The sequence below is a fragment of the Oncorhynchus gorbuscha genome, unplaced genomic scaffold (assembly GCF_021184085.1).
Source record: "Oncorhynchus gorbuscha isolate QuinsamMale2020 ecotype Even-year unplaced genomic scaffold, OgorEven_v1.0 Un_scaffold_1424, whole genome shotgun sequence".
Taxonomy (NCBI): domain Eukaryota; kingdom Metazoa; phylum Chordata; class Actinopteri; order Salmoniformes; family Salmonidae; genus Oncorhynchus; species Oncorhynchus gorbuscha.
The window spans coordinates 109,294-126,181 of NW_025746207.1; the positions used below are offsets into that span (position 1 = coordinate 109,294).

General features: G+C 50.8%; 1 protein-coding gene across 1 annotated transcript in view; it reads right to left on the reverse strand.

Moving 5' to 3' along the window:
- LOC124022786 (insulin-like growth factor 1 receptor) overlaps positions 1-15,476 on the reverse strand; it is a 29,814-nt gene extending 14,338 nt beyond the window's left edge. Inside the window, exons 1-4 of the mRNA XM_046337471.1 lie at positions 15,360-15,476; positions 7,820-7,985; positions 7,556-7,685; positions 4,175-4,309 (exon numbers count right to left, since the gene is read on the reverse strand). Of these exons, the coding sequence (XP_046193427.1) occupies positions 4,175-4,309; positions 7,556-7,685; positions 7,820-7,985; positions 15,360-15,419 (491 nt within the window). The 5' untranslated portion in view covers positions 15,420-15,476. The remainder of the gene's footprint in view (positions 1-4,174; positions 4,310-7,555; positions 7,686-7,819; positions 7,986-15,359) is intronic.
- Positions 15,477-16,888: the final 1,412 nt, after the last annotated feature.

Here is a 16,888-nt window from a genome sequence, read left to right on the forward strand (position 1 = left end):
GGACACCCAGGTGTGTGTGTGTAACTCCGGGTAGGGTCATGGTATACCGGGCTAACGGACACCCAGGTGTGTGTGTGTAACTCCGGGTAGGGTCATGGTATACCGGGCTAACGGACACCCAGGTGTGTGTGTGTAACTCCGGGTAGGGTCATGGTATACCGGGCTAACGGACACCCAGGTGTGTGTGTGTGTGTGTAACTCCGGGTAGGGTCATGGTATACCGGGCTAACGGACACCCAGTGTGTGTGTGTAACTCCGGGTAGGGTCATACCGGGCTAACGGACACCCAGGTGTGTGTGTGTAACTCGGGTAGGGTCATGGTATACGGGCTAACGGACACCCAGGTGTGTGTGTGTGTAACTCCGGGTAGGGTCATGGTATACCGGGCTAACGGACACCCAGGTGTGTGTGTGTAACTCCGGGTAGGGTCATGGTATACCGGGCTAACGGACACCCAGGTGTGTGTGTGTAACTCCGGGTAGGGTCATGGTATACCGGGCTAACGGACACCCAGGTGTGTGTGTGTGTGTAACTCCGGGTAGGGTCATGGTATACCGGGCTAACGGACACCCAGGTGTGTGTGTGTGTGTAACTCCGGGTAGGGTCATGGTATACCGGGCTAACGGACACCCAGGTGTGTGTGTGTAACTCCGGGTAGGGTCATGGTATACCGGGCTAACGGACACCCAGGTGTGTGTGTGTAACTCCGGGTAGGGTCATGGTATACCGGGCTAACGGACACCCAGGTGTGTGTGTGTAACTCCGGGTAGGGTCATGGTATACCGGGCTAACGGACACCCAGGTGTGTGTGTGTGTAACTCCGGGTAGGGTCATGGTATACCGGGCTAACGGACACCCAGTGTGTGTGTGTAACTCCGGGTAGGGTCATGGTATACCGGGCTAACGGACACCCAGGTGTGTGTGTGTAACTCCGGGTAGGGTCATGGTATACCGGGCTAACGGACACCCAGTGTGTGTGTGTGTAACTCCGGGTAGGGTCATGGTATACCGGGCTAACGGACACCCAGTGTGTGTGTGTGTAACTCCGGGTAGGGTCATGGTATACCGGGCTAACGGACACCCAGTGTGTAGGGTCATGTGTGTGTGTAACTCCGGGTAGGGTCATGGTATACCGGGCTAACGGACACCCAGGTGTGTGTGTGTGTAACTCCGGGTAGGGTCATGGTATACCGGGCTAACGGACACCCAGGTGTGTGTGTGTAACTCCGGGTAGGGTCATGGTATACCGGGCTAACGGACACCCAGGTGTGTGTGTGTAACTCCGGGTAGGGTCATGGTATACCGGGCTAACGGACACCCAGGTGTGTGTGTGTAACTCCGGGTAGGGTCATGGTATACCGGGCTAACGGACACCCAGGTGTGTGTGTGTGTAACTCCGGGTAGGGTCATGGTATACCGGGCTAACGGACACCCAGTGTGTGTGTGTGTAACTCCGGGTAGGGTCATGGTATACGGGCTAACGGACACCCAGGTGTGTGTGTGTAACTCCGGGTAGGGTCATGGTATACCGGGCTAACGGACACCCAGGTGTGTGTGTGTAACTCCGGGTAGGGTCATGGTATACCGGGCTAACGGACACCCAGGTGTGTGTGTGTGTAACTCCGGGTAGGGTCATGGTATACCGGGCTAACGGACACCCAGGTGTGTGTGTGTGTAACTCCGGGTAGGGTCATGGTATACCGGGCTAACGGACACCCAGGTGTGTGTGTGTGTGTGTGTGTAACTCCGGGTAGGGTCATGGTATACCGGGCTAACGGACACCCAGGTGTGTGTGTGTGTGTAACTCCGGGTAGGGTCATGGTATACCGGGCTAACGGACACCCAGGTGTGTGTAACTCCGGGTAGGGTCATGGTGTACCGGGCTAACGGACACCCAGGTGTGTGTGTGTAACTCCGGGTAGGGTCATGGTATACCGGGCTAACGGACACCCAGGTGTGTGTGTGTAACTCCGGGTAGGGTCATGGTATACCGGGCTAACGGACACCCAGGTGTGTGTGTGTGTGTGTGTAACTCCGGGTAGGGTCATGGTATACCGGGCTAACGGACACCCAGGTGTGTGTGTGTAACTCCGGGTAGGGTCATGGTATACCGGGCTAACGGACACCCAGGTGTGTGTGTGTAACTCCGGGTAGGGTCATGGTATACCGGGCTAACGGACACCCAGGTGTGTGTGTGTGTGTAACTCCGGGTAGGGTCATGGTATACCGGGCTAACGGACACCCAGGTGTGTGTGTAACTCCGGGTAGGGTCATGGTATACCGGGCTAACGGACACCCAGGTGTGTGTGTGTAACTCCGGGTAGGGTCATGGTATACCGGGCTAACGGACACCCAGGTGTGTGTGTGTGTAACTCGGGTAGGGTCATGGTATACCGGGCTAACGGACACCCAGGTGTGTGTGTGTAACTCCGGGTAGGGTCATGGTATACCGGGCTAACGGACACCCAGGTGTGTGTGTAACTCCGGGTAGGGTCATGGTATACCGGGCTAACGGACACCCAGGTGTGTGTGTGTAACTCCGGGTAGGGTCATGGTATACCGGGCTAACGGACACCCAGGTGTGTGTGTGTAACTCCGGGTAGGGTCATGGTATACCGGGCTAACGGACACCCAGGTGTGTGTGTGTAACTCCGGGTAGGGTCATGGTATACCGGGCTAACGGACACCCAGGTGTGTGTGTGTAACTCCGGGTAGGGTCATGGTATACCGGGCTAACGGACACCCAGTGTGTGTGTGTGTGTAACTCCGGGTAGGGTCATGGTATACCGGGCTAACGGACACCCAGTGTGTGTGTGTGTAACTCCGGGTAGGGTCATGGTATACCGGGCTAACGGACACCCAGGTGTGTGTGTGTAACTCCGGGTAGGGTCATGGTATACCGGGCTAACGGACACCCAGGTGTGTGTGTGTAACTCCGGGTAGGGTCATGGTATACCTGGCTAACGGACACCCAGGTGTGTGTGTGTGTAACTCCGGGTAGGGTCATGGTATACGGGCTAACGGACACCCAGTGTGTGTGTGTGTAACTCCGGGTAGGGTCATGGTATACCGGGCTAACGGACACCCAGGTGTGTGTGTGTAACTCCGGGTAGGGTCATGGTATACCTGGCTAACGGACACCCAGGTGTGTGTGTAACTCCGGGTAGGGTCATGGTATACCTGGCTAACGGACACCCAGGTGTGTGTGTGTAACTCCGGGTAGGGTCATGGTATACCTGGCTAACGGACACCCAGGTGTGTGTGTGTAACTCCGGGTAGGGTCATGGTATACCTGGCTAACGGACACGCAGGTGTGTGTGTGTAACTCCGGGTAGGGTAATGGTGTACCGGGCTAACGGACACCCAGGTGTGTGTGTGTAACTCCGGGTAGGGTCATGGTATACCTGGCTAACGGACACCCAGGTGTGTGTGTGTAACTCCGGGTAGGGTCATGGTATACCGGGCTAACGGACACCCAGGTGTGTGTGTGTAACTCCGGGTAGGGTAATGGTGTACCGGGCTAACGGACACCCAGGTGTGTGTGTGTAACTCCGGGTAGGGTCATGGTATACCTGGCTAACGGACACCCAGGTGTGTGTGTGTGTGTAACTCCGGGTAGGGTCATGGTATACCGGGCTAACGGACACCCAGGTGTGTGTGTGTAACTCCGGGTAGGGTCATGGTATACCGGGCTAACGGACACCCAGGTGTGTGTGTGTAACTCCGGGTAGGGTCATGGTATACCGGGCTAACGGACACCCAGGTGTGTGTGTGTAACTCCGGGTAGGGTCATGGTATACCGGGCTAACGGACACCCAGGTGTGTGTGTGTAACTCCGGGTAGGGTCATGGTATACCGGGCTAACGGACACCCAGGTGTGTGTGTGTAACTCCGGGTAGGGTCATGGTATACCTGGCTAACGGACACCCAGGTGTGTGTGTGTAACTCCGGGTAGGGTCATGGTATACCGGGCTAACGGACACCCAGGTGTGTGTGTGTAACTCCGGGTAGGGTCATGGTATACCGGGCTAACGGACACCCAGGTGTGTGTGTGTAACTCCGGGTAGGGTCATGGTATACCGGGCTAACGGACACCCAGGTGTGTGTGTGTAACTCCGGGTAGGGTCATGGTATACCTGGCTAACGGACACCCAGGTGTGTGTGTGTAACTCACAGCATGTCTGGGCAGTTGTCTGGTTTGTCTAGCAGTCCTCCGTCCATAACGAAGCGCAGCACCTGCTCATTGGACATCCCCTGGTAGGGCTGCTCTGCTAGTGTGGCTATCTCCCATAACACCACCCCAAAAGACCTGCAGAGAGAGAGGAGACAGGATTATACACCCTACAACCTACACACCCTGACCCTACACACCATGACCTGGTAGGGCTGCTCTGCTAGTCTGGCTATCTCCCATAACACCACCCCAAAAGACCTGCAGAGAGAGAGGAGACAGGATTATACACCCTACAACCTACACACCCTGACCCTACACACCTTAACCTTATACACCTTATACACCTTGATCCTACACACCATGACCCTATACACCTTGACCCTATACACCTTGACCTACACACCATGACCCTATACACCTTGACCCTATACACCATGACCCTATACACCTTGACCCTACACACCATGACCCTACACACCATGACCCTATACACCTTATACACCTTGACCTTATACACCTTATACACCTTGATCCTACACACCATGACCCTATACACCTTGACCCTATACACCATGACCCTATACACCTTGACCCTACACACCATGACCCTATACACCATGACCCTATACACCATGACCCTACACACCATGACCCTATACACCATGACCCTATACACCTTATACACCATGACCCTATACACCTTAACCTTATACACCTTATACACCTTGATCCTACACACCATGACCCTATACACCTTGACCCTATACACCATGACCCTATACACCATGACCCTATACACCTTGACCCTACACACCATGACCCTATACACCTTATACACCCTGACCCTATACACCTTGACCCTATGCATCATGACCCTATACACCCTGACCCTATACACCCTGACCCTATACACCCTGACCCTATTTTTTAAAATATTTTTTTAATTATTTTTTTAAACCTTTATTTAACTGGGCAAGTCAGTTAAGAACACATTCTTATTTTCAATGACGGCCTGGGAACAGTGGGTTAACTGCCTGTTCAGGGGCAGAACAACAGATTTGTACCTTGTCAGCTCGGGGATTCGAACTTGCAACCTTTCAGTTACTAGTCCAACGCTCTAACCACTAGGCTACCCTATACACCCTGACCCTATACACCATGACCCTATACACCCTGGCCCTACACACCATAACCCTATACACCTTGACTCTATACACCTTGACCCTATACACCCTGACCCTATACACCATGACCCTATACACCATGACCCTATACACCTTATACACCTTGACCCTATACACCTTGACCCTATACACCTTATACACCCTGACCCTATACACCTTGACCCTATACACCATGACCCTATACACCATGACCCTATACACCATGACCCTATACACCATGACCCTATACACCTTGACCCTATACACCCTATACACCATGACCCTATACACCTTGACCCTACACACCATGACCCTATACACCATGACCCTATACACCATGACCCTATACACCATGACCCTATACACCCTGACCCTATACACCTTGACCCTATACACCATGACCCTATACACCATGACCCTATACACCATGACCCTATACACCATGACCCTATACACCATGACCCTATACACCATGACCCTATACACCATGACCCTATACACCCTGACCCTATACACCATGACCCTATACACCCTGACCCTATACACCCTGACCCTATACACCATGACCCTATACACCATGACCCTATACACCTTATACACCCTGACCCTATACACCATGACCCTATACACCATGACCCTATACACCTTATACACCCTGACCCTATACACCTTGACCCTATACACCCTGACCCTATACACCATGACCCTATACACCCTGACCCTATACACCCTGACCCTATACACCATGACCCTATACACCATGACCCTATACACCTTATACACCCTGACCCTATACACCATGACCCTATACACCATGACCCTATACACCTTATACACCCTGACCCTATACACCCTGACCCTATACACCCGGACCCTATACACCATGACCTACACACCATGACCCTATACACCCTGACCCTATACACCTTGACCCTATACACCTTGACCCTATACACCCTGGCCCTATACACCTTGACCCTATACACCCTGACCCTATACACCATGACCTACACACCATGACCCTATACACCCTGACCCTATACACCTTGACCCTATACACCTTGACCCTATACACCCTGGCCCTATACACCTTGACCCTACACACCATGACCCTACACACCATGACACTATACACCCTGACCCTATACACCCTGACCCTATACACCATACACCCTGACCCTAGACACCAAGACCCTATGTGTGTGTGTGTGTGTGTGTGTGTGTGTGTGTGTGTGTGTGTGTGTGTGTGTGTGTGTGTGTGTGTGTGTGTGTGTGTGTGTGTGTGTGTGTGTGTGTGTGTGTGTGTGTGTGTGTGTGTGTGTGTGTGTGTGTGTGTGTGTGTGAGAGGAAGTGTGTGTGTGTGATCAGAGGTGTATGCGTGTATTTCCTGGGTCCGCTCTGTAATTTAACATCTGGCCAGGGAGAGTGTCGGTAGAGAAGTTGCTGGAGGAGAGGAGTAATGTAGAGGAGTTGCTGGAGGAGAGGAGTAATATAGAGGAGTTACTAGAGGAGAGGCGTAATGTAGAGGAGTTACTGGAGGAGAGGAGTAATGTAGAGGAGTTACTGGAGGAGAGGAGTAATGTAGAGGAGTAATGTAGAGGAGAGGAGTTACTGGAGGAGAGGAGTAATGTAGAGGAGTTACTGGAGGAGAGGAGTAATGTAGAGGAGTTACTGGAGGAGAGGAGTAATATAGAGGAGTTACTGGAGGAGAGGAGTAATGTAGAGGAGTTACTGGAGGAGAGGAGTAATGTAGAGGAGTTACTGGAGGAGAGGAGTAATGTAGAGGAGTTACTGGAGGAGAGGAGTAATGTAGAGGAGTTAATGGAGGAGAGGAGTAATATAGAGGAGTTACTAGAGGAGAGGAGTTACTGGAGGAGAGGAGTAATGTAGAGGAGTTACTGGAGGAGAGGAGTAAGGTAGAGAAGAGATATTTACTGTAGTGTGCTGTAGTAGTGTACTGTTTATATAAATGGTAGTGAGACCTACTGGCCAGCTCTGCTTTAAACAGACAGACAGAAGCTGGAATGGGACTTGTGTTCCAGTCCCTCTCAAAACATCAGGCTAAATGGCTTCCCAAGAGGGGACAAATGGAGAAAGGGGTTCAGGCTCTTTTACAAGGTTGGCTCCATAACTTTTAAATGTAGTCCCTCCTGGAAGTGAAATCAATGGCTCCATCCTCATTGAAATGAGAAGGTGAATGGTTGAATGGTGCAGTTACCAGACATCCGAGGTGGTGGTGAACACTCCATCTTTAAGGGACTCGGGGGACATCCATCGGACCGGCAGCAACCCCTTTCCTCCTTTACGGTAGTAGTCTGTCTCATAGATGTCTCTGGTCATACCAAAATCTACTCACACGCAGGGAAGACGGGGGAATGACTTAACATGCATGTAGAAAAACACTGTTCACATCGATATACGAGGCTAAATTACAAGTCTAATTGATTTGTAATTCTTTAGTAGGAAGTCTGTCTGTTCTTACCACCTATCTTGACGGTGTAGTCGTCTGCCACCATACAGTTCCTGGCGGCCAGGTCTCTGTGGACAAACTTGTTAGCGTTGAGATAAGACATCCCATCAGCTATCTCCCCAGCCATCTGAATAATCTTCTTCAGAGGAGGGAGGTTGAGACTGTAGGACTGGGACGGCTGTCAGGAGGAGAGAGAGGAGGTTAGAGTCCGTCTGAATAATCTTCTTCAGAGGAGGGAGGTTGAGACTGTAGGACTGGGACGGCTGTAGGGGAGGAGAGAGGAGAGGAGAGAGAGGAGAGGAGAGAGAGAGGTTAGAGTCCATCTGAATAATCTCCTTCAGAGGAGGGAGGTTGAGACTGTAGGACTGGGACGGCTGTCAGGAGGAGAGAGGAGAGGAGAGGAGAGAGAGGTTAGAGTCCATGTGGGAGCAATGGCGTCGGAGGGGATGGCTGCCAGTTTACAGGCTCCTAACACATTGTGTTTTTTCGCATTGTTTGTAACTTATTTTGAGAATAATGTTGATGCTACTGTCTCGTAAGACCGGAAAGAGCTTCTGGATATCAGAACAGTAATTACTCACCTCAAACTGGACAAAGATCTTTAATTTAATGAGTCGGACGCGAAGGATATACTGTTTCTCCCAGACCAGGCCCAAATCCCTGTCACTCGCGTGAAGAAAAGATGGAGATACAGGAGATGTAGTTCAGGGGGCCTTGTGAGGATTCATAAGGATGGAGATACAGGGGGTGTAGTTCAGGGGGCCTTGTGAGGATTCATAAGGATGGAGATACAGGGGTGTAGTTCAGGGGGCCTTGTGAGGATTCATAAGGATGGAGATACAGGGGATGTAGTTCAGGGAGCCTTGTGAGGATTCATAAGGATGGAGATACAGGGGGTGTAGTTCAGGGGGCCTTGTGAGGATTCATAAGGATGGAGATGTAGTTCAGGGGGCCTTGTGAGGATTCATAAGGATGGAGATGTAGTTCAGGGGGCCTTGTGAGGATTCATAAGGATGGAGATGTAGTTCAGGGGGCCTTGTGAGGATTCGTAAGGATGGAGATGTAGTTCAGGGGCCTTGTGAGGATTCGTAAGGATGGAGATACAGGGGTGTAGTTCAGGGGGCCTTGTGAGGATTCGTAAGGATGGAGATACAGGGGTGTAGTTCAGGGGGCCTTGTGAGGATTCGTAAGGATGGAGATACAGGGGTGTAGTTCAGGGGGCCTTGTGAGGATTCGTAAGGATGGAGATACAGGGGGTGTAGTTCAGAGGGCCTTGTGAGGATTCATAAGGATGGAGATACAGGGGTGTAGTTCAGGGGGCCTTGTGAGGATTCATAAGGATGGAGATACAGGGGTGTAGTTCAGGGGGCCTTGGGAGGATTCATAAGGATGGAGATACAGGGGTGTAGTTCAGGGGGCCTTGGGAGGATTCATAAGGATGGAGATGTAGTTCAGGGGGCCTTGTGAGGATTCGTAAGGATGGAGATACAGGGGGTGTAGTTCAGGGGGCCTTGGGAGGATTCATAAGGATGGAGATACAGGGGGTGTAGTTCAGGGGGCCTTGTGAGGATTCGTAAGGATGGAGATACAGGGGGTGTAGTTCAGGGGCCTTGTGAGGATTCATAAGGATGGAGATACAGGGGGTGTAGTTCAGGGGCCTTGTGAGGATTCGTAAGCGTGTGGGTCAAATCAAATCGAATTTTATTTGTCACATACACATGGTTAGCAGATGTTAATGCGAGTATAGCGAAATGCTTGTGCTTCTAGTTCCGACAATGCAGTGATAACCAACAAGTAATCTAACTAACAATTCCGGTAAACCGCCTCCACCGTCCTTTCTATTAGCGAATGTACAATCACTGGAGAATAAACTGGATAAACTCTGTTCAAGATTATCCTACCAACAGGACATTAAAAACTGTAATATCTTATGTTTCACCGAGGCGTGGCTGAATGACGACACTGATAAGGATAATATTCAGTGTGCTGGGTTTTCCGTGCATCAGCAGGACAGAACAGCTTAGTCTGGTAAGACGAGGGGTGGTGCGTGTCTATTTGTCAATTACAGCTGGTGGGCAATGTCTAATATTACGGAAGTCTCGAGATATTACTCACCAGAGGTAGAGTTTCTTTTTACATTGTTTTTATTGACCTTTATTTAACCAGGTAGGCCAGTTGAGAACACCTTTATTTAACCAGGTAGGCTAGTTGAGAACACCTTTATTTAACCAGGTAGGCCAGTTGAGAACACCTTTATTTAACCAGGTAGGCCAGTTGAGAACACCTTTATTTAACCAGGTATTTAACCCAGTTGAGAACACCTTTATTTAACCAGGTAGGCCAGTTGAGAACACCTTTATTTAACCAGGTAGGCCAGTTGAGAACACCTTTATTTAACCAGGTAGGCCAGTTGAGAACACCTTTATTTAACCAGGTAGGCCAGTTGAGAACACCTTTATTTAACCAGGTAGGCCAGTTGAGAACAAGTTCTCATTTACAACTGCGACCTGGCCAAGATAAAGCAAAGCAGTGCGACAAAAACAACACAGAGTTACACATGGAATAAACAAAAGTACAGTCAATAACGCAATAGGAAAAATATATACACTGCTCAAAAGAATAAAGGGAACACTAAAATAACACATCCTAGATCTGAATGAATGAAATATTCTTATTAAATACTTTTTTCTTTACATAGTTGAATGTGCTGACAACAAAATCACACAAAAATTATCAATGGAAATCTAATTTATCAACCCATGGAGGTCTGGATTTAGAGTCACTCAAAATTAAAGTAGAAAACCACACTACAGGCTGATCCAACTTTGATGTAATGTCCTTAAAACAAGTCAAAGTGAGGCTCAGTAGTGTGTGTGGCCTCCACGTGCCTGTATGACCTCCCTACAACGCCTGGGCATGCTCCTGATGAGGTGGCGGATGGTCTCCTGAGGGATCTCCTCCCAGACCTGGACTAAAGCATCCGCCAACGCCTGGACAGTCTGTGGTGCAACATGGCGTTGGTGGATGGAGCGAGACATGATGTCCCAGATGTGCTCAATTGGATTCAGGTCTGGGGAACGGGCGGGCCAGTCCATAGCATCAATGCCTTCCTCTTGCAGGAACTGCTGACACACTCCAGCCACATGAGGTCTAGCATTGTCTTGCATTAGGAGGAACCCAGGGCCAACCGCACCAGCATATGGTCTCACAAGGGATCTGACGATCTCATCTCGGGACCTAATGGCAGTCAGGCTACCTCTGGCGAGCACATGGAGGGCTGTGCGGCCCCCTAAAGAAATGCCACCCCACACCATGACTGACCCACCACCAAACCGGTCATGCTGAAGGATGTTGCAGGCAGCAGAACGTTCTCCACGGCGTCTCCAGACTGTCACGTCTGTCACGTGCTCAGTGTGAACCTGCTTTCATCTGTGAAGAGCACAGGGCACCAGTGGTGAATTTGCCAGTCTTGGTGTTCTCTGGCAAATGTCAAACGTCCTGCACGGTGTTGGGCTGTAAGCACAACCCCCACCTGTGGACGTCGGGCCCTCATACCACCCTCATGGAGTCTGTTTCTGACTGTTTGAGCAGACACATGCACATTTGTGGCACATTAGCACCTCCATGCTCTGGACACTACGCTGACAGACACTGCAAACCTTCTTGCCACAGCTCGCATTGATGTGCCATCCTGGATGAGCTGCACCACCTGAGCCACTTGTGTGGGTTGTAGACTCAGTCTCATGCTACCACTAGAGTGAAAGCCCCACCAGCATTCAAAAGTGACCAAAACATCAGCCAGGAAGCATAGGAACTGAGAAGTGGTCTGTGGTTACCACCTGCAGAACCACTCCTTTATTGGGGGTGTCTTGCTAAATGCCTATAATTTCCACCTGTTGTCTATTCCATTTGCACAACAGCATGTGACATTTATTGTCAATCAGTGTTGCTTCCTAAGTGGACAGTTTGATTTCACAGAAGTGTGATTGACTTGGAGTTACATTGTGTTGTTTAAGTGTTCCCTTTATTTTTTTGAGCAGTGTATATATATATATATAAAACAAAGCGTTATAAACAGTGTGTGCAAATGTACAGGTGCAGTGATCCGTGAGCTGCCAACGACTGGAACGAATTGCAAAAATCATTGAAGCTGGAGACTCATATCTCCCTCACTAACGTTAAGCACCAGCTGTCAGATCAGCTCATGGATCACTGCACCTGTACATAGCCCATCTGTAAATAGCCCATCCAACTACCTCATCCCCATATTGTTATTTATTTTATTTTGCTCCTTTGCAGTATCTCTACTTGCACATTCATCTTCTGCACATCTATCACTCCAGTGTTTAATTGCTAAATTGTAATTACTTCGCTACTACGGCCTATTTATTGCCTTACCTCCCGAATCTTACCTCATTTGCACACAATGTATATAGACTTTCGTTCCAGTCATTGGCAGCAGAGAACTGGAAGGAAAGACGACCAAAGGAGGAATTGGCTTTGGGGGTGACCAGTGAAATATACCTGCTGGAGTGCGTGCTACGGGTGGGAGCTGCTATGGTGACCAGTGAGCTGAGATAAGGTGGGGCTTTACCTAGCACAGACTTAGATGGCCTGGACCCAGGGGGTTTTGCGACGAATATGAAGCGAGGGGCAGCCAACGAGAGCGTACAGGTTGCAGTGGTGGGTAGTATATGGGGCTTTGGTGACAAAACGGATGGCACTGTGATTACTCAGCAAATTGGATGCAGTCAGTGTTGGGAGCTATTTTATAAATGACATCGCCGAAGTCAAGGATCGGTAGAATAGTCAGTTTTACGAGGGTATGTTAAGCAGCTTGAGTGAAGGATGCTTTGTTGCAAAATGGAGATGCTTGATGTGAGTCTGGAAGGAGAGTTTACAGTCCAACCAGACACCTAGGTATTTGTAGTTGTCCACATATTCTAAGTCAGAACCGTCCCTTGTAGTGATGCTTGACGGGCGGGCATCGATCGGTTAAAGAGCATGCATTTAGTTTTACTTGCATTTAAGAGCAGTTGCAGGCCACGTAAGGAGAGTTGTATGGCATCTGGAGGTTAGTTAACACAGTGTCCAAAGAAGTACACATCCGAGTAATCTGTCTGGCCCCGCGGACTTGTGAATGTTGACCTGTTTAAAGGTTTTGCTCACATTGGCTACGGAGAGCGTGATTACACAGTTGTCCGGGAACAGCTGGTGCTCTAATGCATGCTTCAGTGTTGCTTGCCTCGAAGCGAGAATAAAAGGCATTTAGCTGGTCTGGTTGGCACGCTTCACTGGATGTGTACTCAGAGCATACACGGACCAACTGGCAAGTGTCTTCACTGACATTCACCTGCCTGCCTAAATGACTACAGCCCCGTAGCACTCACATCGGCAGCCATGAAGTGTATTGAAAGGCTGGTCATGGCTCACGTCAACACAATCATCCCACTCCAATTTGCATACCTCCCTAACAGATCCACAGATGACACAAACTCAATTTCACTCCACACTGCACTCTCTCACGTGGACAAAAGGAACACTTACGTGAGAATTCAACACCTTAATGCCCACAAAGCTCAACACTAGGCTAAGGACCGTGGGACTAAACACCTCCCTCTGCAACTGGATCCTGGACTTCCTGACGGGCTGCCCCCAGGTGGTAAGGGTAGGAAACAACACATCTGCCACGCTGATCCTCAACACGGGTGCCCCACAGGGGTGCGTGCTTAGCACCTCCTGTTTAGTCTCCCACGACTCGAACGCCATCATTAAGTTTGCTGACAACAACGGTGGTAGGCCTGATTACAGACAATGATGAGACAGCCTATAGGGAGGAGGTCAGAGACCTGGCAGTGTGGTGCCAGGATAACAACCTCTCCCTCAACGTGAGCCAGACAAAGGCTAAAGAGATTATCATGGACTACAGGAAAAGGAGGGCAGAACACGCCCCCATTCACATGGACAGGGCGGTAGTGGAGCGAGTCAAGACATTCAAATTCCTTGCTCTCCAAGACAGTCATGAAGAGGGCACGACAACATCCTCAAAAAGTTATACAGCTGCACCATCGAGAGCATCCAGACCGGTTGCATCACTGCCTGGTATTGCAACTGCTCAGCGTCCGACCACAAGACGCTAGAGGGTAGTGCGTATGGCCCAGTACATCCCTAGGACCAGGCTCCCTGCCACCCAGGACCTCTATACCAGGCTCCCTGACACCCAGGACCTCGACGCCAGGCTCCCTGCCACCCAGGACCTCGACGCCAGGCTCCCTGCCACCCAGGACCTCGACGCCAGGCTCCCTGCCACCCAGGACCTCGACGCCAGGCTCCCTGCCACCCAGGACCTCGACGCCAGGCTCCCTGCCACCCAGGACCTCGACGCCAGGCTCCCTGCCACCCAGGAACTCTACGCCAGGCTCCCTGCCACCCAGGACTTCTAAGCTAGGCTCCCTGCCACCCAGGACCTCTAAGCCAGGCTCCCTGCCACCCAGGACCTCTAAGCCAGGCTCCCTGCCACCCAGGACCTCTAAGCCAGGCTCCCTGCCACCCAGGACCTCTATACCAGGCTCCCTGCCACCCAGGACCTCTATACCAGGCTCCCTGCCACCCAGGACCTCTATACCAGGCTCCCTGCCACCCAGGACCTCGACGCCAGGCTCCCTGCCACCCAGGACCTCGACGCCAGGCTCCCTGCCACCCAGGACCTCGACGCCAGGCTCCCTGCCACCCAGGACCTCGACGCCAGGCTCCCTGCCACCCAGGACCTCTACGCCAGGCTCCCAGCCACCCAGGACCTCTATACCAGGCTCCCTGCCACCCAGGACCTCTATACCAGGCTCCCTGCCACCCAGGACCTCTATACCAGGCTCCCTGCCACCCAGGACCTCTATACTAGGTGGTGTCAGAGGAAGGCCCATGTTTTTTTTAAACTCCAGTCACCCAAAATCAAGACTGTTCTCTCTGCTACAGCACGGTACCGGAGCGCCAAGTCTAGGTCCAAAAGGCTCCTTAACCCCAAGCCATAAGACTGCTGAACAACTAATGGCCACCCAGACTATTTACATTTTATTTTGTTAACTATTTCTTGAACAGCATTGTTGGTTAAGGGCTTGTAAGTAAGCATTTCAAGGTAAGGTTGTATTCGGAGCATGTGATAAATACAATTGTATTATTTTTAGTGGCCTCAGGCGGTAGGGGTTAGGATGAGGGGTTAGGGGTCAGGATGAGGGGTTAGGGGTCAGGATGAGAGGTTAGGGGTCAGGATGAGAGGTTAGGGGTCAGGATGAGGGGTTAGGGGTCAGGATGAGGGGTTAGGGGTCAGGATGAGGGAACAGGATGAGGGGTAAGTAACTTAAGTCTTTAGCCCAAAGTTACCTCAGGTGACTAGGTGGTAGGGGTCCGGATGAGAGGTTAGGGGTCAGGATGAGGGGTTAGGGGTCAGGATGACGGATAGGTAACTTACATCTTTAGCCCGTAGTGACCTCAGGTGACGAGGTGGTAGGGGTCAGGATGAGAGGTTAGGGGTCAGGATGACGGATAGGTAACTTACATCTTTAGCCCGTAGTGACCTCAGGTGGCTCTTCAGATCTCCTTTAGTCATCAGCTCCATGATGACCAAGGTGGGCTGGCCCTGAGAAACCACACCCAGCAGACGCACCTGCACGAATCACAGCACACAAATGACATCAGTGGTCAGAGCCCACATCCTGAACTGACAATCAGTGGGCTCCTTATTTGTTCACAGGAACATTAGACAGGGGGTGTGGAGTATCAGGTCCACATTTAGACAGGACAGGGGGTGTGGAGTATCAAGTCAACATTTAGACAGGACAGGGGGTGTGGAGTATCAGGTCAACATTTATCATCAGGTCAACATTTTTGGAGTATCAGGTCAACATTTAGACAGGGGGTGTGGAGTATCAGGTCAACATTTAGACAGGGGGGTGTGGAGTATCAGGTCAACATTTAGACAGGGGTGTGGAGTATCAGGTCAACATTTAGACAGGGGTGTGGAGTATCAGGTCAACATTTAGACAGGGGTGTGGAGTATCAGGTCAACATTTAGACAGGGGTGTGGGTATCAGGGACAGGGGGTGGAGTATCAGGTCAACATTTAGACAGGGGTGTGGAGTATCAGGTCAACATTTAGACAGGGGGTGTGGAGTATCAGGTCAACATTTAGACAGGGGGTGTAGAGTATCAGGTCAACATTTAGACAGGGGGTGTGGAGTATCAGGTCAACATTTAGACAGGGGGTGTGGAGTATCAGGTCAACATTTAGACAGGGGGGTGTGGAGTATCAGGTCAACATTTAGACAGGTATCAGGTCAACATTTAGACAGGGGGTGTGGAGTATCAGGTCAACATTTAGACATGGAGTTCAGGTCAACATTTAGACAGGGGTGTGGAGTATCAGGTCAACATTTAGACAGGACAGGGGGTGTGGAGTATCAGGTCAACATTTAGACAGGGGTGTGGAGTATCAGGTCAACATTTAGACAGGGGGGTGTGGAGTATCAGGTCAACATTTAGACAGGACAGGGGGTGTGGAGTATCAGGTCAACATTTAGACAGGGGTGTGGAGTATCAGGTCAACATTTAGACAGGACAGGGGGTGTGGAGTATCAGGTCAACATTTAGACAGGGGGTGTGGAGTATCAGGTCAACATTTTTAGTATCAGGGACAGGGGTGTGGAGTATCAGGTCAACATTTAGACAGGACAGGGGGTGTGGAGTATCAGGTCAACATTTAGACAGGACAGGGGGTGTGGAGTATCAGGTCAACATTTAGACAGGACAGGGGGTGTCAGGGAGTATCAGGTCAACATTTAGACAGGACAGGGGGTGTGGAGTATCAGGTCAACATTTAGACAGGACAGGGGGTGTGGAGTATCAGGTCAACATTTAGACAGGACAGGGGGTGTGGAGTATCAGGTCAACATTTGACAGGACAGGGGTGTGGGTATCAGGGGGTGTGGAGTATCAGGTCAACATTTAGACAGGACAGGGGGTGTGGAGTATCAGGTCAACATTTAGACAGGACAGGGGTGTGGAGTATCAGGTCAACATTTAGGACAG